Genomic DNA, 22,086 nt, shown 5'->3' with positions numbered 1-22,086 from the left:
GCCATAACTATCAGGATGTCTTGCTTCATCTGCCATCTGCCATCTGCCCTTGGGTGACACTGGAAAGATAGAATGGGGAGGTGGGCTGTGGTTTACACAGGCATTGCAGTTTGCAGATCTGAAACCTAGAACAGAACAATCCTTAAAAGAAAGAAAATTATTATTTTTGTTTATGTCTTGTCTACTTTCAAAAGCTCATTGAATGAATCACGGGTTTTTGTCATCTGATATGTACTAATTTTGTAATCTAGATCGTGTGTACTATGTGTGACTTAACTGTAGTATAATTATATTCTATCTAATGGTATTTCGTTGGTGCAAACCTATTATTTTTGCAACATTTTCTATTTTAGCACAAGACATACGATTGATGTTTAATATCCCTGATCTGGTACCTCATGTTCTATCTGCATTTAAAGAGTTTGTTCTTGGTTTTTACTATATGTAATTAAGAACTAGAATGTGTCTATTTTTATATTCAACTTTTACACCTAATAATCTGTGAAAAACAAGACTAAAATTGTATGTTTTATATAAATGATTGTTAAATTCTTATTTTTGTGAAAACTGCCTTAACTCTCTTCCAGATACCATAACGAAAGAATGCAAAGATAGTGGGGATGATAATTATAATAATACGTTAAATTTTATCACCTTCCCCAGAGAAGTGAATCTATATGAATGTAGACAACAAAAATACATCTCACATCTAATTTTGGCTGGTTTCACTATGGATAGTCAGTCTCCAAATCTTTAAAACAAAAATTTACTTGGTATTAATAGTAAGCACTGAAGTTAATCCATGAGGTCAGGTGCTGTAGTAAATGTTCGGAGGGCATAATGGTGGCTTGTGATCTTGGAGGAACTCTATGCCAGGATCTGTGGTCAAATCATGGCCACAAGATCAGCCAGGTAGCTTAGGGGACCCAAGTTTTCTTTTAATTCTTGTTGTCCTTATATTAGTTCTTATTTTAAATGTTTTCTTTCCATTTTTATTATTTTCTTTTAGGTATGTTATTGATAGATATCATAGAACTAATTTTTTGTTTGTTTGTTTTGTTTTGTTTTGTTTTGTTTTTGTTTTTGAGACGGAGTCTCACTCTGTTGCCCAGGCTGGAGTACAGTGGCGCAATCTCAGCTTACTGCAACCTCAGCCTCCCTGGTTGAAGAGATTCTCCTGCCTTAGCCTCCCGAGTAGCTGGGATTATAGGCGCCCGCCACCAAGCCCAGCTAATTTTTGTATTTTTAGTAGAGATGGGGTTTCACCATGTTGGCCAGGCTGGTCTGGAACTCCTGACCTCAAGTGATCTGCCCACCTCGGCCTCTCAAAGTGCTGGGATTACAGGCGTGAGCCACTGTGCGCAGCCAACTAATTTCTTTTTTTTTTTTTTTTTTTACCTAATATTAGAATTAGTTTACCTCTTTTTTATCGTAATGCCTGAGATTACCATCTACTTTAGTTCCATTTTGAATTATCCTTGCTCATTCTTTCTTTCATTTACCATGTGTACAAAGTGCTTTGCCTGTACACATGAATGACCTGCCGGGTCATATGAGTGGGTAGGTTAGGACCGTAGATATTGCTCCATTGTCTTTGGACATTTAATATTATGGAAAATAGGAGGCTAAACATTTTTCCACCTTTGAACATGATTTACTGTTTTATTTTGATTTCTGGCAGATTGCTTGTGATACTTTGTCTTTAAAATACAGACATTTTCCAGGGATACATGTGAAGGTGCTTCTTTTGTCATTATTATTTTGGGGTACTCTGTCTTTTTAGTTTCTATACTCGGATAATTTTCATCCTGAGAACTGAGAAATATTTACAAGATGTTCTACTGAACTCTTATTTTGCTGTTTTATTTTATATCTACTATATCTTTACGCTTTGTCCATTTGTCCTATCCATATGTTAGAGCTGTTCTTTTGTCATCTTTTATCACCTCTCTCTTCACATGAACTCGGTGAGGTGCCTCCAGGCATCACTGACTTTGCGTTATATAATTCATCGCAGCTCATTGGTGTCCCAGTGGTGTTGAGCCATTAGTCTCACAGCTTGCTTCTGCCCCGGATAACACAGCTAGGTTTAGAGTGTTGGCCATTAACTTCCTATGAGGAAAGTATACACATACACAGACCCATATCTCCCTGCCAGATTTCCGTTTGATTTAGATACATGAGCAACTGAGGAACTTTTGGATTGCTTTCAAATGCTGCTCTCTGCAGTGGTGCAGTACCCATACTCTCTCCTTCTCATCCTTCTAAACCCAGGAACAAGCATGGGGTTCTTCTAGAGGTTCCTTCATTCGTTTCTCAGGGACGCTGCGTTTTCCCAGGAAAGGGAATCAAAGGATGATGCCGCAGCTTGCTTCAATCCTTAACCCACTGGTGTTCCTTATTTCCAGTTTCTAATTGTGCTGTAAGGGTCCCACCCCATCCTCTTTTAAAATTTATTTGATAAAAGCAAGAAGGTCGGGTTAGGTACTTCTTATTATATTGTGGTCTTAACCAAAGTATATGACCTTTATTTAAATATATATGTATTCACATACATCTATATCTATATCTATATTTATATATTCCTAGAGGGAGGGAAAAAGAGAGAGGGTTTATTGATGAAGAAAGCAAAATAAATCAACAAGTGACACATCTGAACTTTTGCTCTGGCTGTTTGACAAGCATAATACCAAAATATTCAATTTTCTCATTTGCTTCATCTGTCTCTCTGATCTCAATGCTTAGGACAAATCTTTTCTAGGAATTCACCAACTTTCTGATACAATTGCAAGTCCTTCTTTGTTAGAGTAAACTGCAGTAACACCGAGATGAATTTTCAAATCAGAATTACGAGTACCAGAGGTCTTCCCCAGCATCAGGTGTTACTCATCAGCTCAAGGTAATCTCAAGGCTCTGGTGAAGATGAGAGAGGCCCGGGAATGCCAGCACCACACCAGGTTCTTTCTGGCTGCATTGGGATGCTGTCTGACTCCAGAGTAACAGAAGAATCTCTAAGGGACGTTTGCAAACCCCCATGGCTTACACAGGAAGGGGCTGCTTCAGTCGTGAGATAGCTCCATTTGATACTCTGATACCTACGTAACTGACATGAGGTTTTCCTGCTGCCCTATTCTGTAAAGCCATCGATTCCAGGACTTGTTTACCAAAAGCCATCAAAACAGACCAGGTGTCATCTGCCCTGGTAGCATTAGCCAGGAGATCTGGTATTTGCACATTTATAAGATCTCACTGGATCTCTCTTGTTAAAAGAAGAGAAGAAATTCTGAGTCTGCTAGAAAGCATTTTCTTGCCATAAATATATCAACTCTGTTAGACGTTCACTTATGTCAATTACTAATTCAACCACGATACTGCTGTGTCTAGTTCATTAGATAATTAGTTAGATAAGTGGGACAACCTTCATGTATTAAATGTAGTTTCTTGTTCTAATGCAGAGTGATCAACCCTAAAAATGACCTGATAATAATATAAAGTATCTGTAGAGATGTTATAAATATCTACAATTATGATTTGTGCTGAGCTATTTAAATAAAAGAACATAAGGATTATAAACCCCATCGTATGGGTTACAAATCATTTCAAAATTACTTTCAACTAAATTCTGAAGACAGTGAAGTCAGATGATTCTTAATTCAGTAGTCTTTTAATCAACTCTTTAGGCATGGAGTAATTGATTTTGTCTACAGTATCTTTTACACTAAATGTTGTTCCTTATTTTTGTTTTTTATGCTAAGATATCCCTTCTGAAGTTTGTGAGATAGAGCTTTTAGATGAAAGAAAAACCTGAAATGTTGGCTCGTATAATATACATGCTCTGCTAGATGAACTTCTTCCTAGAGTTTTAAAAGGGAGGTCATGGAGACACTGAGCTCTAAGACAAACTTGTCCCAGCCACTATCCTGTCCATCATTATTTCTACTTCCTTTATGTCCAAAAACATCACCATCCAGATGTGAGCCTCTGGTTCTGTTTCCTTTGTCTTGCTAGGGAAGACGAGCACGCCCTCATCCAGCAGTATTGCCAGACACTCGGAGGAGAGTCCCCGGTGAGCCAGCCACAAAGCCCAGCTCAGATCCTGAAGTCGGTAGAGAGGGAAGAACGTGGAGAACTGGAGAGGATCATTGCTGACCTAGAGGAAGAACAAAGGTGTGCTAGGCCTGGGAGAAGGAAATATGTCATCCTTTCTTTCATATTAATTTCACTGTAACCCCTATTTATTCTCTTTCCAAGACTATTGTCTAAGAAATTTCAGTGGAGTGAAAATTTGAGAGGACATTAACAAACTGGGATGCTGGCTGCAATACAGCAGCATTTGGGGGTTCAGTGATGATGTCTGCTGGGATACTTGCTTAAAACTACAATTTTAAGGCCGGCGCGGTGGATCAAGCCTGTAATCCCTGCACTTTGGGAGGCTGAGACGGGCGGATCACGAGGTCAGGAGATCGAGACCATCCTGGCTAACATGGTGAAACCCCGTCTCTACTAAAAAATACAAAAAAACTAGCTGGGCGCGGTGGCGGGCGCCTGTAGTCCCAGCTACTCAGGAGGCTGAGGCAGGAGAATGGTGTGAACCTGGGAGGCGGAGCTTGCAGTGAGCCGAGATCACGCCACTGCACTCCAGCCTGGGCGACACAGCGAGACTCCGTCTCAAAAAAAAAAATAAAAAACTACAATTTTATTCATGCATGCTCATCCTACTATTAATACACGGTTTTATATAAGAGGAACTAGCATGAGCTAAATTTGAACTTCGCAGATAATTTTGGAGAGAAGATAATGCTCATAGTGGTAATTCTGTTTCTCCCTCTTTCTGTATTAGAAATCTACAGGTGGAGTATGAGCAGCTGAAGGACCAGCACCTCCGAAGGGGGTTCCCTGTTGGTTCACCGCCAGAGTCGATTGTATCTCCCCATCACACGTCTGAGGATTCAGAACTTATAGCAGAAGCAAAACTCCTCAGGCAGCACAAAGGTAGACTGGAAGCTAGGATGCAGATTTTAGAAGATCACAATAAACAGCTGGAGTCTCAGCTCCACCGCCTCCGGCAGCTGCTGGAGCAGGTAGGTGTGTAGAATTCAGTGTCACACCTCCCCAGGCCAACTGTGCACTGCTGGGACATGGTCCAGGTGTCAGGAGAGGCAGACAAGTCCACTTTCAATTTCTTACGTCTGTAGTTAATTTAGACTGGCTTAGAATTTTCCTTTTACATGTAAGCATATACATCCTCACTAGCACACAAAAATGTGTTTGCCGAGCTTACAATGGAATTTCCCAGTCTTGTTTAACAATGAAGTCTGCCTCAGCTCTGAACTGTTTGAGAGAAAATATCCTACGACATATATCTTCCTAAATTATACCTGGGAAGCCTCTGTATTAAGGAGCAGCAAGAGACCTGAAATCAGCATTAAAGCTTTCTTCCAGTGAGACATTCTGCTGACTCCAAGAATCGTTGTTTTCTATTTTCAAGAAATTGAGTAAAAGATGGTTATTAATTTGCTACTATTATTTCCTAACACTGGACCATGTTTTATGGGAGTTGCTTGCAAGCTTTCTGAACAATAAGAAATACAATTTACATTATGATGAATACATACATGTATGCAGAATACAAAATAATACTTGCCTTTATAGAGAAATGCCAGCTCTTATTTTCTGTTTTCCGTTTCTTCCTTCCTCCCTTTCTTCCTTCTATTTTTCTTTCTTAATGCTGGTCAGAACCTACTAAATTGATTCTATAACTCATCAATGGGTTATTGCATTCAGTTTTGAAAAACACTGTTCTTTGGGATATAAAAGAAGCATCAATACAGTTTCTGCCTTTCTGGTGCCTGCCATCTAGTTAGAGATCACGGCAAGATACTTTCATATATAAAGACACAGCACACTGCAGGGATTTAAGTGCTTGATGGCACATAGTCGTTAGGAATAGGAGTGATGTCTCAGAACTAGTGATGGAGAGACCTTTGCAGCAGGTGCAGAGACTGTAGGGTCCCAGCACAGGGGCCACGAGCTCCTCTCTCTTGAAGAATCCCTGACATCAACATGCATGTCATCTTTTGTCTTTCTCTCTAGCCTGTGCTGTGTGGAGCTCCTAGGCGGTATCATAGGAGTGCCTTTCTCCAGGAATGATTTATTGTCTCAAAGCAGGAACAACTTTCTCTCCAGTGATTCTCTCAAATTTTAGAAAACTACCTTTTCACAGTTGTTCTCAGTCTTTTTAACTTATCAGGATAATTTAAAACAGTATCATTTCTGCCTTACCTACACATGGATCACTCTTTATAATCTGACCATACACTTTTCTCTATGTCTCTCAGTGTTTCAGAATTTGGGTGAGGCCGTTCAGTGGAAGGCTTACTTCGGGGCCTCCCAATCTCACGTATTTGGAAAGTAAGAGTTTCCCAAGAGTGACCCAAGATGTGGGTTTCTTGAAGCCCTCCGGAATGTTTGAGTCTTACTTAGTGCCAGCCACATACATTGAAAAAGTTACATTTTTCATTCCATGAAATTGAAGTATCCGAATGGTGCTATGTAAGGGATGGATTTTCTCTTGCAATCTCTTGTTTAGAATATGAAGTGTTAGTGTTAACAGCTTAGTGCATAGATGGAATCGCTGCAGAAGGAAGCTGTGCTCAAAACCTTTATTTGCCATGTCTGGTTAATGCTCACAGGAGAGCAAAAGGCTTTTCTGTTCACTCTTGCCTTCCCCTACTCCCTCCCTCCCTCCCTACCATTAGACAGTGCTGCCTAATGGCTCATGTGCATTGAGAATCGCACAGTAATGCTTTTAGAGATAACTGATATCCAAATGGCTCTCTATATCCAGGACTGCAGAGCTCTTATCTCTTCTAAACAATTTAGCATGATGAATGCCAGAAGTAGACGGAAAAATTCAACTCTGATAGTAAAAACTGACAGAACTACCAGGCTTCAACTAATATAGATTTAATGGAAAAATCTGCATGAAAAAATTGTAACATCTACATTCCCTATATGGTGGCTCGCACTTTCTAATTTGACCACATACTTGTCAGCATATCCATCACGGTATCAAAGATTTGTGTGAGTGCCTTTACGAAGTATTTACTAGGTGTCAGGCTGTTCTAACCATTTAAGAAATAGTCATTCTTCACTCCCCTCACAAAACCCTATAACACAGCACTATTATTACCCTCACCATTTTACAAGTAAAGAACTTAAGGTATAGTTTTCCCAGAATTACACAGCTTCTGAGTGGCAGAGTGGGAATTAGAATCCAGGCAATCTGAATCCATAATCATGCTTCTGACCACTCTTCAATATTGCCTTGAAATATAAGCTGATTTTGAAATTGGATAAATTTACTGTATTAGAAACCCAGTTCTGATGTTTAAAATATGAGTGAAATATGCTTATGAATTCACTTAACATTAAAACAATAGAAAACTGAGGGACAAAAATGATGTTGATAAATGAATCTTGCAGCATAACCAGGTGGATTCTTCAAGGTGTCCAAGCAGAAAGAGAAGGACCAAAGCCCCCACCACGCTGATGCTAAAATGTATTGAAAACATCTGAAGGCAAAGACCTCTATATGATTTAATTATCCATGGTGAGGGAGGGAAAGTTAAAAAGGAAATGTTTTTCCTTATGATTATTTTAATCTTTTCTCTGCTTTAACCCCTGAATGTGGTTCCAGCCTGAATCTGATACCCGAATCAATGGTGTTTCACCGTGGGCTTCTCCTCAGCATTCTGCACTGAGCTACTCGCTTGATCTGGATGCCTCTGGCGCACAGTTCCACCAGGCAGGTCGGTATCCCCAACACACAGCTCCTCTGCTGAGTCTGCTTTCTGCTTTGCCATTTGTTTGTGTTTCCTGTTAAGTAACATTCTTACACACTGGTGCCTTAGGAAGTAAAAGAGTTTTGTATTCGATCTTAAATAAGTGCAAATCCATTTCAACCATATCAAAAAGCAAACATTCTCAAATAAGCTATAATACACTTGTTTATATAATCTGTAGTAGTGGACTGAATTTTGGTGAAAGATGAAAAAACCTCCTCTTCCCTTTTATAATGAACAAGAAATTAAATTATTTGCTTTGTGAATGATTTTTTTAGTACACTTTCTGTCTCCAACATTTTATATTGGCACATATTCAGAACGAATAATATTATAGCAAACATTATTGTTTTCTCTGCCAAGGTCTGGAAACTCATTTATTCACTTTTCTTCATCCTAGTCCACATAGACATTATCCTGCCTGTCCCATTAGAGGCAGAGGACCCATGCAGCCTATCCTTGCTCACCATGGGGACCTATCACTGATGCTAGGAAGGACTCAGTAAACTAGGTGTTCACCAATGACATTTTGTTATCAATTAAATTAAAATTCTAGAATTTTATTGAGAACTATATATTGTAACCAAGTTAATTTGTTGGTTGGATATCTTTTGGTACATTAACCAGAAAAAATTTAAAATATTGGCCAGGTATGGTGGCTCCCGCCTGTAATCCCAGCACTTTGGGAGGCCATGGTGAAACCCCATCTCTACTAAAAATACAAAAATTAGCTGGGTGTGGTGGCACACACCTGTAGTCCCAGCTACTCATGAGGCTGAGGCAGGAGAATCACCTAAACCCGGGAGGCGGAGGTTGCAGTGAGCCGAGATCGCACCACTGCACTCCATCCTGGTGACAGAGGGAGGCTCCGTCTCAAAAAATATATATATTAAAATATTAAGATTATTTTCATATTTTTTAAATAAGAGAATTATTTTGACTATTGATTATAGAATAGAAAATACATACTAGTGAAAAGTATCTTACATAAGATGCCTTTACTTTTGTAGCAGGATAAACTGGCCTAAGCTGAAGTCTCCAAAAAGAAAGGAGGACAGAAAAAGAAATTGGTGGATTTTTTTTTTTTTTTGTATGAAAAAATACCTGTGGTGCAAAAATAATAGATTTCTCATTCAAACACTGAAATAGTAAGACTATATTACTTGTTTTTCAGTCTCGTATTTTTCAGTCCCCTGGTGTGTGGATTCTTTCTACACAAACAAGCATCTAGTACATGTTCATTATATAAAATTATTTTACCAACACTCAAGCAAAAGTGTTTTGGGTATATTCCCCTAAAATTGTCCTTTGCAACGGGAACTCTTTTCACATTGATATTTAGAGGCTGGTGGGAGCATTTCCTCCTGAATTTGGGTTTTAGTGGAAGGCTAGACATTAACTTGAGAAGCTTTGTTGTTCTCTGTATTTGCTGTCACAGCTGGAGAGGACTTGCTGGCCCCACCGCATGACACCAGCACGGATCTCACGGAGGTCATGGAGCAGATCCACAGCACATTTCCATCTTGCTGCCGTGAGTAGGAAAGATCGCAACACCACAGCTGTGCGTGTTCCTTCCCTTTCTCTTTTTCTGCATGCAGCCCTTCGCCTTCTTCCTTAAGACAGCAAAAACCTTATTACAAACAGGACTGAATATTGTTTGAAAATAAGGCAAACATTATATAAGAAAATGAAGCTCAACCTAGATACTATCAAGTCACGGGAGTACAGTTGCAACATAGTTCTGCTCTTTGAGATTTTTCAGTATGCCCGACGGGTGATAAAATGAAGACAAATAAAAATTAAGTCTGTTTTTAAGAAGAAATCATCCTCTTCGATGCAAGCTATCATAAGGAACACATCTTAGTTCAAAGAAAAGCTTCCAGTGGCATGCCAAACAAGGCATGAAAATAGCCTTTCTAGTGTAATTCCCTCTGTTTTCTTCAAACATTGTTCTCCAATGTCATCAGACTCTAGTGCAGAAAGGGATTATTTTCAGATTTTCCCTTTTTATTCCTGCTGGTTTCTTTTCTCGTGGAATAAAATAGTCATTGTATAAAGTCCAAACAATTTAAGGCATCATAGATTAGGACCCTGTGAAATTTCCATCTGAACAACAAAGAGCCAGAAAATAACCAAATTCCGGGGGAAATTATATAATAATTCTTACTTATTCATTTTTTCCAAATGTTTTGTCTTCAGCTTCTTGCCACCTTGCAATTTTGGCTGAGCTCTCACCTAAAACACTTCTGGTGTTTCTAACAGAATATATACATACAAGTAAACTGTTTATATAAATAAATATATATATACACTTACAAATATATAAATATATATAAATTACTCTGTGCTACAATTATATTTTAAATAATCTTTCAAAGGATACGAAGACATTATTTGTAATTTTAGAGAGATTTATTCTTAAACTGATTTTAAATCCAAGGCAGTCACTAAAATAAGAATTCATGTAAAGCATAGCCTCTTATTTTACCCTTTTCTGTCATCTCCTTAGAAAATGCCATCCCAGGCTGGGCGCGGTGGCTCACACCTGTAATCCCAGCACTTTGAGAGGCCGAGGCTGGTGGATCACAAGATCAGGAGTTTGAGACCAGCCTGACCAATATGGTGAAACCCCGTCACTACTAAAAATACAAAAGTTAGATGGGCATGGTGGCATGCGCCCATAATCCCAGCTACTCAGGAGGCTGAGGCAGGAGAATCACTTGAACCTGGGAGGCGGATGTTGCAATGAACTGAGATCATGCCACTGTACTCCAGCCTGGGAGACAGAGCGAGACTATCTCTCCAAAAAAAAAAAGCCATCCGAAATGAGGAAAAAGAGATTATAAATTATCAGAAGTGTAGATGAATAATATATATTTACTTCATTTAAAAATTATTATTTATTTTATAAGACTTTGTAATTTTTAAAATGCCATCATTAGCAGAATGTGAAAACAGCTATTTAAAATATGTTTCTGGACCAGATGTGCTGGCTCATGCGTGTAATCCCAGCACTTTGGGAGGCTGAGGCAGGTGGATCACTTGAGGTCAGGAGTTCGAGACCAGCCTGATTAACATGGTGAAACCCCATCTCTGCTAAAAATACAAAAAAAAAAAAAAAATCAGCCAGGCATGCTGGCACATACCTGTAGTTGTAGTCCCACCTACTTGGGAGGCTGAGGCATGAGAATCGCTTGAACCCGGTAGGCTGAAGTTGCAGTGAGCTGAGATCCTGCCACCGCACTCCAGTCTGAACAACAGAGTGAGACTCTGTCTCAAAACAACAGCAGCAACAACAACGACAAAAATAAATAAAAAATATATTTCTTTCTGAATTTTCAGGAATATTTGCCTAAAGATATATTATGGTTTCCACCAGCACATGAATATATCTATTTGTATTTTGCCACTGTTTTGTTTCCCAGGTTTTTATTTGTAGATTTACTCTGATGCTTCTCAAAGTTTGCAGAATCACATTTACACTATTTCAGTCTCCACACCCACATCCCTACCCCACAAAGCACATGCATGCATGTGCACACACATGTGCACACATATAGACACACTTTCGACTCTGTAGAGTCTCGCAAAAGCTTAAGAGGGTCAGTTAATGCACACATGCTACCAGATTGTTGCTTATTTTCTAGGCTCTGTAACCACCGTAATAGACAAACTGATAAAAACTTGTTTATTAATTATAATTCAAGGTCAAATTTATTTAGAGGTTTTGATTTTCAGTTGTATGTTACTTAGTAAGTAGATAAAACCTCATCATAGTCTTTCTGAGCCAGAATTAAATTCTTAAAGGAAATTACTTCTTAGTTCAACTTGTACCTAAATAACCTTAATAATTAGTTGAAAACAAATTCTGTACATCAAAGCATGTTTAGAAGTTTTTATTTAAATATCATGGTGGACATTTTCAATTGTAAAAGTCAGTTGGCAGTGACAGCCCGGGTGGGAAATGTGTTTCAATATACACCTTGTAATAAATATAAAATATATAATTTCCATATTAAAATTTTTACTCTAAAAATGTAGAATTTTTTACAAGTTCCATTTCCTAAAGAATTTACTCTTAAATTTTTCTCAAAGTATATTCTGACATCTAGATTTTATAAAAGATTGACCCATGTGGCTTTAAAACAGAACATTATTAAAAATAAATAATCATAATTTAGAGCAAAAATGAATTGTAAGAGGTAAATGTATGTATCTGTTTTATGGCCTCCCTTTAAAGGCAAGTATAAAATTCCTATTTGTTGGGCATCTTGTTAGCTATTCGTTGATATTGGTTCCTGAGTGGAGTATACACAGTACCTTCAATGGGATCCACATCACAGAGATTCATCCTCTCTCCTGCATTGGTCCCATCTTCACCAATGTCATTCTCAGTGTTCAGAGAGTGGTTTATGGAGTTCTAAGATTCCTTAATGTTTATTAAGCTTGAATCACATTCGTCAAAAACTCAAAACCTACTGAAATGCAATGATTTCCTTTTAAATATGTTTGTATGTAAAATACCCATAGCCGTCTATTTGATAAAAAGCTGTTGGTTTAAAAGTATTGGTATGGAGCAGCTGGCTTCGTGTTCTCATAGTCTTAACTATGCACATTCACAAATATTTATAATAGTCATAGTTTTCTGAATGAACATTACTAGTCATGTCTTCTTTTCAAGAATTCAAGCACATTCATGTATGAAATGATGAAAAGTGTATTTTAGAATCCTTTGAAATCTCCATGTTTTAAGTCTTGGCTTCTGAAAGTTCTGCTATTCATATTTTCTCTCTGGTATTATAAACATATACAAGATAGGGACAGCTTTCCATAAAAATAAAAGCTGAATTGACTTATTTATAAAATTGATACATATTTTCATATTCTGCCTATAATTATTAAAACTTTTAAAAATTGATGCAGAATAGAAATCATCATGGGAGGTAGACTTGGTGCCCAGTGCATGTTTCTTTCTCTCTTTTTTTTTTTTTTTTTGAGACAGAGTCTCACTCTGTTGCCCAGGCTGGAGTTCAATGGCACGATCTCGGGTCTCTGTAACCTCCATCTCCCAGGCTCAAGCAATTCTCATGCCTCCCCAAGTGGCTGGGACTACAGGCACATGCCACCATGCCCAACTAATTTTTGTATTTTTAGTAGAGATGGGGTTTCACCATGTTGGCCTGGCTGGCCTCAAACTCCTGGCCTCAAGTGAACCACCCACCCCAGCCTCCCAAACTGCTGGGATTACAAGCATGAGCCACCACACCTGGCCCCAGTACATGTTTCTGACTTGAGTGAATGATTACATTTTCTCGCTGGGAAGGTTTCCTTGAAGCATTCCTAGATAGTACTCAGAAGGTTTTGTAGGATTCATTTGTTCTTTTGTCCCTTTGAAGTTGCTCAGCCAGCAAATATTTTAATAAGCTTTTGTGATTCCCAAAGCTTACCAACCACCTTTGGAGAATTTATCTAAACAAATTGGACTGGCACCCTCCCAATGCCAAACCAATCCCTTGAGCCCCTGTAACTAATGAGAACTTTAAAAATGCTTGTCGCCAGCATACAATGAATTGATCTGCATGTTAATCTTGACTTTTATCCTTTTTGGATTAAAAATTAACATGGCCCCAAATGAATTTCCACTCTTGGCAATCTTGGAATTAAAATGAAACTCTGTATTCATAAATCCTAACTGTGTGAATTGCCTACTTTAATATAACCGTTTTTTAACTGTGTCTACACATTGTTGCAGATAACACTTTAGAACTCCTTTGAATTAATATCCCAGTTGGTCCTGATCACATCCTTGAATTATGGCCTTTTGAAGTCTTTTTTAAATTATTTATGTTGAGTCTTAGAGCAGAGAAGCAAGCATTTCTGTCACTTCCTGGCAAGGAAATAATGAAGGGGGTTTAACTGTACTGCCAATTAACAAATATGCATACTGACTGCAGTAACTATTTTTATTTTTGGTATAAAATTTTTTTGTCCATTTTTTACTTATGTCCTTTAAATGTATAGAATACTGGCAGTAAGCCAACTAATTTTTGCTGATAGACCACCAAATGCTTTCAAAATTATTTTTGACCCACAGGCATATTTTTACTATGAATTGCCTATGTTTATTAAGCTTGAATGGCACTCATCAAAAACCAAAAACCCACTGCAATGCAGTGATTTCCTTTTTAAAATATTTTTGTGTGATTTGTTCAGGCGAATACCCATAGCCTTTTATTTGATAAAAGGCTGTAAGGTTAAAAGTATTGGTTTGGAGCAAAATGGATTAGACTTCTGTCCAGGGTTTGGCTATTTGTTATATTTGTTACTTGCAAGAGACACATAACTCTGTCTGTTTTAAAAAGAGTGTGTAAACCTATGGTGTACTTAATAATAATTCAACTCAGCTATCCCCTGGACACTGTGGAGCTCCACTCTTTTCTCCTGGATGTAACTTACAGATCTGGTAGAACTAGGCTCCTTTTAGCCTGATATCTCCCCCAAATACTGGGGCTCACACTTTCCCTCCAGACGTTATAGGAAGGGTACTCTTCATGCCTGCTCTTTGTTTCTCACATAGCTCCCGGCACACAGCACATGGTCACTGATGTCCTTTCTCCCACTCAGCATAGAACAGTGAGAGATGGAAGGAGTGTAGCATGCTAGATGATTAGGGACAACTCTTATTTGACCAAGAACAGATGTTTCCATTATTGGGGGACAGATCTCCTCTTTTTTCTCCCAGCATTGAGAATGAGATGATCATGCAGCAAAAGAGGGGATGAAAAGCAGATGTGTTAGAGAAGAGATGTTAGTGGCTGCCCTTGCAATGCCCGCCAGATCGTCTTCACTGCCATGGGCTCTGGAACCAAAAAAGAATTGAGCTATCTGTGTGGAAAGGAGAATTAGATGCCATATTCTAACTTCTCCAGTGTTCCTAACTGGGCCCATCCCAGGCACTATTACTATCCCAAAGAGGATTAGGCCAGTGCTTTCCTTGATACAAGTACTTGGCCACCATTTTCCTGGGCCTTAGGGTCCAGGGTGTGTCAAGGGTGGGTCAAGGGAGGCAGAAACCAAAGACTTATGCCTCCAGTGGTCCCTTGGTCAGAATTAGTGCTCAGTAAAGTAAGTAGAACATGTTCTGTTCTGATACAAAAACCAAATACACAGTGTGTTTTAAATAGGAAATGAGATTTTTTGCAAGACTAAATGCTCAGTAAATGCTTTAGCGTATGCACTAAATCTTAAATCACATGGGATATGAGAAACTAACCAGGAAAACTAGCCCTCATTGAAGCATTAAGCTGGGAAAAAAAAAATGTGGGGTTTTCCTATTAGCATCCATTTAACAGCTGGGCTATTATTACCCTATGTAGACTGATACTTTCCATGCGTTTGCGTGCCTGAAAGTTGGAACCAACAAAGTAAGGGGACTGCCATTAAGTGACTTCTTTTGTTTTCTCTTTCAGCAAATGTTCCCAGCAGGCCACAGGTAAGAGTTAATGGGTTGGTTGGCTCTATGTTACTGATCCCAACCTAGAGTAAGCAGATTATCCACCACTGATTTTACTCCTACTTTATTCTCCATGTAAATAAGTAAACTTACTTGACATTTAAATGTTAGTTGATTCTGTACAGCAGTTTGTCAGTCTGGGGGTGGGGGGTGGCTCCCAAGCCACAGATACCGAAAATACCATGTGTTTGATCCTTTGTGTTCTAACAGCTTTTTAATGGCATCTTATGTGCTACATAAAGTCACTCTAGATAGATTTGGCCACCACTGCTCTCTCAAATGTGTACTTAAGGTGGCTATCACAGAACACTGACCTAAAAACAAAATGACTGGTACCACAGAGATGGTTTTGTTACTTTGAGGGGGAAAATATTTCAAGTTTTTACTTAAAAATTTGCTGAGAACTGTTGGCAGCTATAGCCTTATGCCTTTTAGTATTTTCTATAAACCAAAAAGTGTATAGACAGGTCTCAATCAATTTAGAAGTTTACTTTGCCAAGGTTGAGGACACACCCGGGAAAAAGAGACATAAGTTTCATTAGGATTTGTAGCCTGTGTGTGGTTTTTTGGTTGCTGTTGGTTTTTTGTTTTTGTTTTTGTTTTTTGTTTGTTTGTTTTTGTTTTTGTTCCCCCCACCCCCCAAAAAAAAAAGGATTTTGAGGACTTCACAAAAAGGAAAGAGCAGGCAGGAGGGGGTGGAGGAACAGTCAATTATGCATTTGTCTCACGCTCAGTAAATCTGCATTTTATGTAAGATAAAGTATGCCCAGAGTAGAAGAAGCAGTCAAATACGCATTTTTCTCAGGGTGGGCGGAGAGATGAGTTCTAGTCCTGCCTTTGTCCTGTAAAGATAAGCTGTTAATTCACATTGTCTGGGTGAAATTCAACAAAACTCTTTTGGGTAAAGATTTGGGGGCCCTTAGAAATTTCCTTGTGAGCAATTTGTGAGGGAGGTCACTGGCCTTCTATCTTTGCAACTATCTGTGTAGGAAGGTAGTTTTTGTGTGACTCAGTTCCCACATTTAATTTTTCCCTTTAGCATAGTGAGTTAGGGATCCTGAGATTTTGTTTTCCATTCACATTTTCTATCACATACTTTTAGTAATAATGTGCCACAAAGCCACAGCAGCTTTGGAGAACATTTTCTTTCATAAACTTGTTTGCTAATCTTTTTGAAACAATAAACCTGCTGAATGATTGTCTTATTGGCAAGAGAGGCTAGGATCTTAACTAAAAGACAAGAGTATGTGAAGTAGACTAGGGGTGTGGTGAGCTGTGGGTGTTCTCTCCTGCTTGCTTCTGTTGTCTGAGTGAATTGGAAGCTAGGACTTCAGCAGGGAGTGAGGTTGGGGAGGAGGTGTCAGAGGTGCGAGGAGAGACTGGAGGATGTGTGATAGCTTCTTGGAGAATAGAAGAGCAGATGGCCTGGGAAATAGAGTGTGACTACAAGCAGCATTAAAGATGCCACTCATGAATTTAACATGAGGCCATTCTGCAGGGTTTTAAGTTGCCCTCTAGGCATATTCATGTTCATGAGCAGAGGCACCAGAGTGAGCTGAGTATTGCATTTAAAAAGTTGAAGTTGGGGTTTGACAAAGTGAGCACAGTGATCCAAGGGAAGAGGCAAAGAAGTGATTATAATGATTGAACCAGATGCTTCAGCTCAGTAGCAAAAGGAATGAGGAAATGTCCAGTGTGGGAGACAGAAATAAAGACGGGAGGATCAATGGATCCTATTATCAAAGGATGGATAAATTTGCAGTTGTAGGGGAGGTATGCTGTAGAGGTAGAAGTGGTTGTCAGAAGCTGGATTGAATGATATTGAAATTAGAGGGGTTGCCAAGTATTTGGACCTTTGTGTGAATGGCTAAGAAGGGTGGAAGACAGGACCATTGGAGGAAAAGAGCCTAAAGATCCGAGAAGCCAGAGTGCTGGAGAATCATCTCCATGGGTGTTGAAATCACTGACATTTAAAAACAGCTTTAGAGTGGGTGACATTGAGCCATTTTTTACTTCAAGAAGTGAAGGAACATGACCCATGGAGTCAGTAGATGACTGCATAATGGATTGGTGTAGTCTGATGACTTAAGATTCAAAGCTGGCTGTTTTTAGGGAGAAGAGAAAGAAGATACCCCAAAGGCCTCAATGAGGACCCAGGAAGACTCATGCAGTGTATAAGGAATGGGGGAGGGGAGGGAGGGGAAGTGCTATGTGAGAGGGTTATGAGGGAAACTGTGTCTTCAGGTAGATGCAGATATTCATTAGAGCAAGTAGATGCAGGCAGCATTCAGAGAAGGGTTTGGGAACCTGGATTTTGCGGATCACAGGCCACATGACATATGGGACGGGTTTCAAGAGCTAGGAAGGGCAAGGCATGGGGACACAAAAAGGGGTATGCAGATATCTATATGACTAGAATACAGGTGATGGAAAGGCGACCAGGAGTCTAGAGCTTTTTAGGGTGGCCCATTAAATTAAGGATAAAGGGTAAAATGAGGTTAGTCCTGATGGTCCCCAGGTGGAATGAGGCTGTGAATGACAAAGGCAAGGAGGGAAGAGAGAGTCTTTTAAAATCCTCCAATACTTATTATAATACAAGTGCTCGGAATTTAAAGCAGAAAATGATCTTAGGAGGCCTTCTCCTCCTACTCTGTTTCTAGATTTTAGAAATTGAGTTTACAAAGAGCTAAATTGTTCCTGGTTGTACAGCAACTTAGTGGATGAAGCAAACATCTAACTCAATACAAGAGGCCCCTTTCCCATTTTCTTCCTTCCCTCTCCATTTGTTTTTTTGTTCTTTGCTTTACCCTTCAGCATTTTCCTTCTCTTCCCTCTTCTTCATTTATCATGTCTTGGGTCAAATGGAAACTCATGAAAATTATATATTTTCACATGGAGGATTGAGCTAATGCTTACATAGCCTGAACTTAAATTTTTAGAATTCTGACACCTAAAAGGAGAAATATTGTGTGTCCGAGTAATAGACACATCTAATTCTCAAGGATAATGGAGTATATAGACAGAATGCAAAACTCCTCTTGGCTTTATATTCAACATGAATCTGTGCCAGAGTTTCAGTTATCAATATTAGTATGTAACAAAATGTTCCTTTCTCATACAGAGTTAATCTCTCCCCTTCTGTGTCCTCAAACCACTTTGAATTTACTAGGTCTGGCACTTACCTCATATTAGAATTGAATGAGGCTGCCTGGCTGAGATATCTTCCACACTTGCTTCACAGGAGGGCCTCACCTCAGTACAATGCCTGGAACCCATCAATGTTTGCTGAATTTTTGCTCCCTCTAACATGACAATCAAATGTTCACAATGGAGAAGCAAGTGTCTGAAGAATCCAAGTTTGTATAGTCATGGAGAATAGGCTCTAGGCCAGAGTCAAATGAGTTTGCCGCTTTCAGCATACCTGGGAAAAGGTGGGGCTCCGTGGGCAGCTTTTCCAGGAACAATGAGGAACATGCTTCCAGGGAGCAGGACTTTATGCTAAAGTCCCCCATAAAATAAGGTGTAAAGCAGTTGAGTATCTTTCCTGAGAGTCCAGAATGGCGTTTTATGGTTTTTGAGGCATGGTCCAATTTGGATGATTTCATTTTATAATTTTCCTTATTTTTTTCTAATTTCAAAATCCTTTTAGAAGACCAAAAGTTTGACCCTCCCTCCAAAAGGTTGATACCACTTCTGTGAGTGTGGCCTGGGACATTATATTGTCTCTGACCTGGGACATTTAACTTTAACTGGCACCACTGCACACACTTGGGTTATGATTCCTGCCTTCTCTTCCTCTTCTCTGGACTCCAGCTTGAGATCAAGATGGGTTGGCATTGTTAGGGTACCCCCTCTACAGATGACCTCCCACAGTCCCCCAGGAAGACATGGGATATTTTCACCAGCCTCATTCACTCACCAGCCTCATTCACTCACCTCCAGCAGAAAGAAGTGAAGTCCTCTCCATTTTAACTTAGCTTTCAGCCTGGTCAAGAGAAAAGACTTTCAGACCTCCCTCTAAATCAGCTGCAGTGATAGAAAGCAGACTAGGTAACTTCATCATGAGAGGGAAGGACCTCATTGCAGGAAACAAAAGTCACATGGGAGTTAAGTAAGACTCCTGAAAGAAGCACTTTTATTTTCTTCAAGAATTGACAAATCTCTGCTTCCTGTGATGTTTCATGCAAATGTTCTGACAGTGCTATTTTCCCTTCCCACAGGCAATGTGATTCGGCCAGCCAATGTTTCCTGAGATACAGTGTTGCCCTTTTCAGCAAATGCCAATTCCAAGTTCCATTTAATCAGAAGCTCCATGGCTCCTTGGCCCACAGTGTTGAGTGCTGACTGTGTGTTCTACTGAAAGAGTAAAACACTGCCTATCCAAAGAGAAATGGATATTTTGTTTTTATAATAACCATATATTATTGTTTTCTTCTTCCCTTTCTATGCAAGTGTAAATTAATGAACAGAGAGGTATTTGGAAATGGTAATACATTTGTCACGGATTTGTATAATGTATACAGCATTGGGAAAGTGGGTGGGGGCTTTCTAATATGATGCCATCTTTTTAATAACTATGACAAAGCTTACATAAGAATTAGAAGACCATTTTACATTTTTACATTCCTTCTGCTGTTCTTATTAACGTTGCACAGTAACTTCATTATTTCTTTGACTCTTTCACCACAATGTTTTGGTTATTTATAATTTATCAGCCATATAACCAAATAGATCCCATGTATTTGTTTCCGTGATTTGGCCATATTAATAAATTCATAAATTTCAATCAAATATCTTATATATATACACATATGGTTTAAGCTACAGCCCTGTGTATGCCTTTTAACTTTATTTGACGTTGCCCATTTACTTCTTTGCTGTCCACTTGGATAACCGTAATAAAAATCCTATGGGCCTAAATGGCATTTCTTTTGGGATATTTTTTCCTGCATTTTATTCCCTTTTTATGTAAGTAGGAATTAATTATTTATTTAATGTCTTAATCTATTTGATAAAGAAGACTACATTATGATAATCTCAAAGATCATATTACCAAAGGTTGCCCACTTAAGCATGTTTTCATTTTGACACAGAAACAAACTTTAGTACAATCTTTCCTAGTTCCCATGTCTTAATTTTCATCATTATATGCACAGCACACCTTTACCTATGGTGATACCAGAACACATCATTGCCTTTAGTTCCCTTCAAAGATAATTTTATTGTTGTTTTGTATTTTCAAGTCCTTAATAGTTCTTGAATCTCCTAGTTGTTTTCTTACTGAAAGCGGACACACATTTAGTGCACAGCTTGTTTTACCTTTTGGGTGAAAGATCAGATGTTTTTATACCCTTCACTTGATCAATATATTTGGAAAGAATGTTTATCAAAAATCTATGTCACTGCTTCTACAGAAGAATGAAATTAATGCTTACGTGATGGTACCTCCACCTACATCTTTGAGTGCATTCAATTAAGTATTTTGGTTTAGCTTCTGATTTAACGTTTAATTGATTCAGTTTAAACATGTTACTTAATTACCAAATGTAGAGGAACCAAAAAAAAAAAAAGTGAAAATAATATGTTTTGATTCAAACATATTTGCTTTTAAAACATAAAGACATTTTAACTTTGGGTTCTCTTTAGCTGGGATCTGGCCAGAAGGAGGCTTAAAGTTAGAAATTGCTATTATTTTAGAATAGGTTGGGTGGGTTGGGGGGCAAGGGTGTCTATTTGCAGCAGAGATATTTTGAAAAGCAGAAAATTGTTTTATATAAAAGGAAAGCCATGACCACCTTTCTACCTCAGATCCATCTTCATCCATTGCATTGGAAACTGCTTTATGCTGCTGCAGTCTGCAAAGTCTAGAGCTTTTATCAGGCCATGTCATACCCAAGAAAGCACCTATTTAAAGAAAAAACAATTCCCTGAACTCTCAACTCCAAGTTGTAGATTTGGTGTCTTCCTTGTTCTTACTTTAAAAAGTCATGTATTAATTTTCTTTCTGCCTGCATTTGTATGCAAAATGTCCTCTATCTGCTATTAAGGAAAAGCTACGTAAAACACTACATTGTAACCTTCTAAGTAATAATAAATATACAGAAATATATTGTAGTAACAACAATGGGAAGTAAGTATGTAGTTCTTTTGAAATATATGGTAAAGAACTAATCACAGACTATCATCATCTGGTTACATATTGTATTTTTCATCCTGAATAAAAGTGATTTTAACACAAGATGACTTTGATATTCTTCAGCTGGGTTCACTGATAGAATCTGAGTTTTGAATGCACATTTATGAAATAAAGATATAGAGAGAGCCTGTATCTTGATATATCTACATATTTTCCTGCAGTTTCTCTCATACACACTAATACAGTCTCCTGTTGCTCTCATTCTCTCTCTGTCCCCCATCTCTTACACATACATATACGTACATGATTCTCAATTTATTTTATAGATAGAAGGCTGTTTGATAAAAGTAATATTGGATGTAAAGGTGTGTACATAAACCCTATTGAGTGTTTTAATAACTAGATGCTGTTGACATGAAGTTCCTTTCAAATCTACTTTTAGTTTCATGCTCTCAAATACTGTGTGATTTTTATCCAAACTAGTAGGTTTAATCAATTTCTGAAGCCATTCAGTGGGAAACAATGTTGAGAATCATGTTGCTTGATTCTAAAATTAAAAGCTGTCTATGAACTAGAAAAATCATCTAAAATAT

The 22,086-nt window shown here is 38.5% G+C and overlaps 1 protein-coding gene across 9 annotated transcripts in view; it reads left to right on the top strand.

The window, feature by feature from the left end:
• UTRN (utrophin) overlaps nucleotides 1-21,595 on the top strand; it is a 576,638-nt gene extending 555,043 nt beyond the window's left edge. For 8 of the 9 annotated variants that reach the window (XM_050787306.1, XM_050787309.1, XM_050787310.1 and 5 more), the window contains 6 exons: nucleotides 4,009-4,167; nucleotides 4,841-5,081; nucleotides 7,700-7,811; nucleotides 9,283-9,375; nucleotides 15,314-15,336; nucleotides 19,578-21,595. In XM_050787306.1, the coding sequence (XP_050643263.1) occupies nucleotides 4,009-4,167; nucleotides 4,841-5,081; nucleotides 7,700-7,811; nucleotides 9,283-9,375; nucleotides 15,314-15,336; nucleotides 19,578-19,586 (637 nt within the window). In that variant the 3' untranslated portion in view covers nucleotides 19,587-21,595. Of the gene's footprint in view, nucleotides 1-4,008; nucleotides 4,168-4,840; nucleotides 5,082-7,699; nucleotides 7,812-9,282; nucleotides 9,406-15,313; nucleotides 15,337-19,577 lie in introns of all 9 variants that reach the window. The other variant, XM_050787307.1, reaches the window with a different exon arrangement.
• Nucleotides 21,596-22,086: the final 491 nt, after the last annotated feature.

The sequence above is a fragment of the Macaca thibetana genome, chromosome 4, assembly GCF_024542745.1.
Source record: "Macaca thibetana thibetana isolate TM-01 chromosome 4, ASM2454274v1, whole genome shotgun sequence".
NCBI classification, from domain to species: domain Eukaryota; kingdom Metazoa; phylum Chordata; class Mammalia; order Primates; family Cercopithecidae; genus Macaca; species Macaca thibetana.
This window is presented reverse-complemented; position numbering and strand designations above follow the sequence as displayed.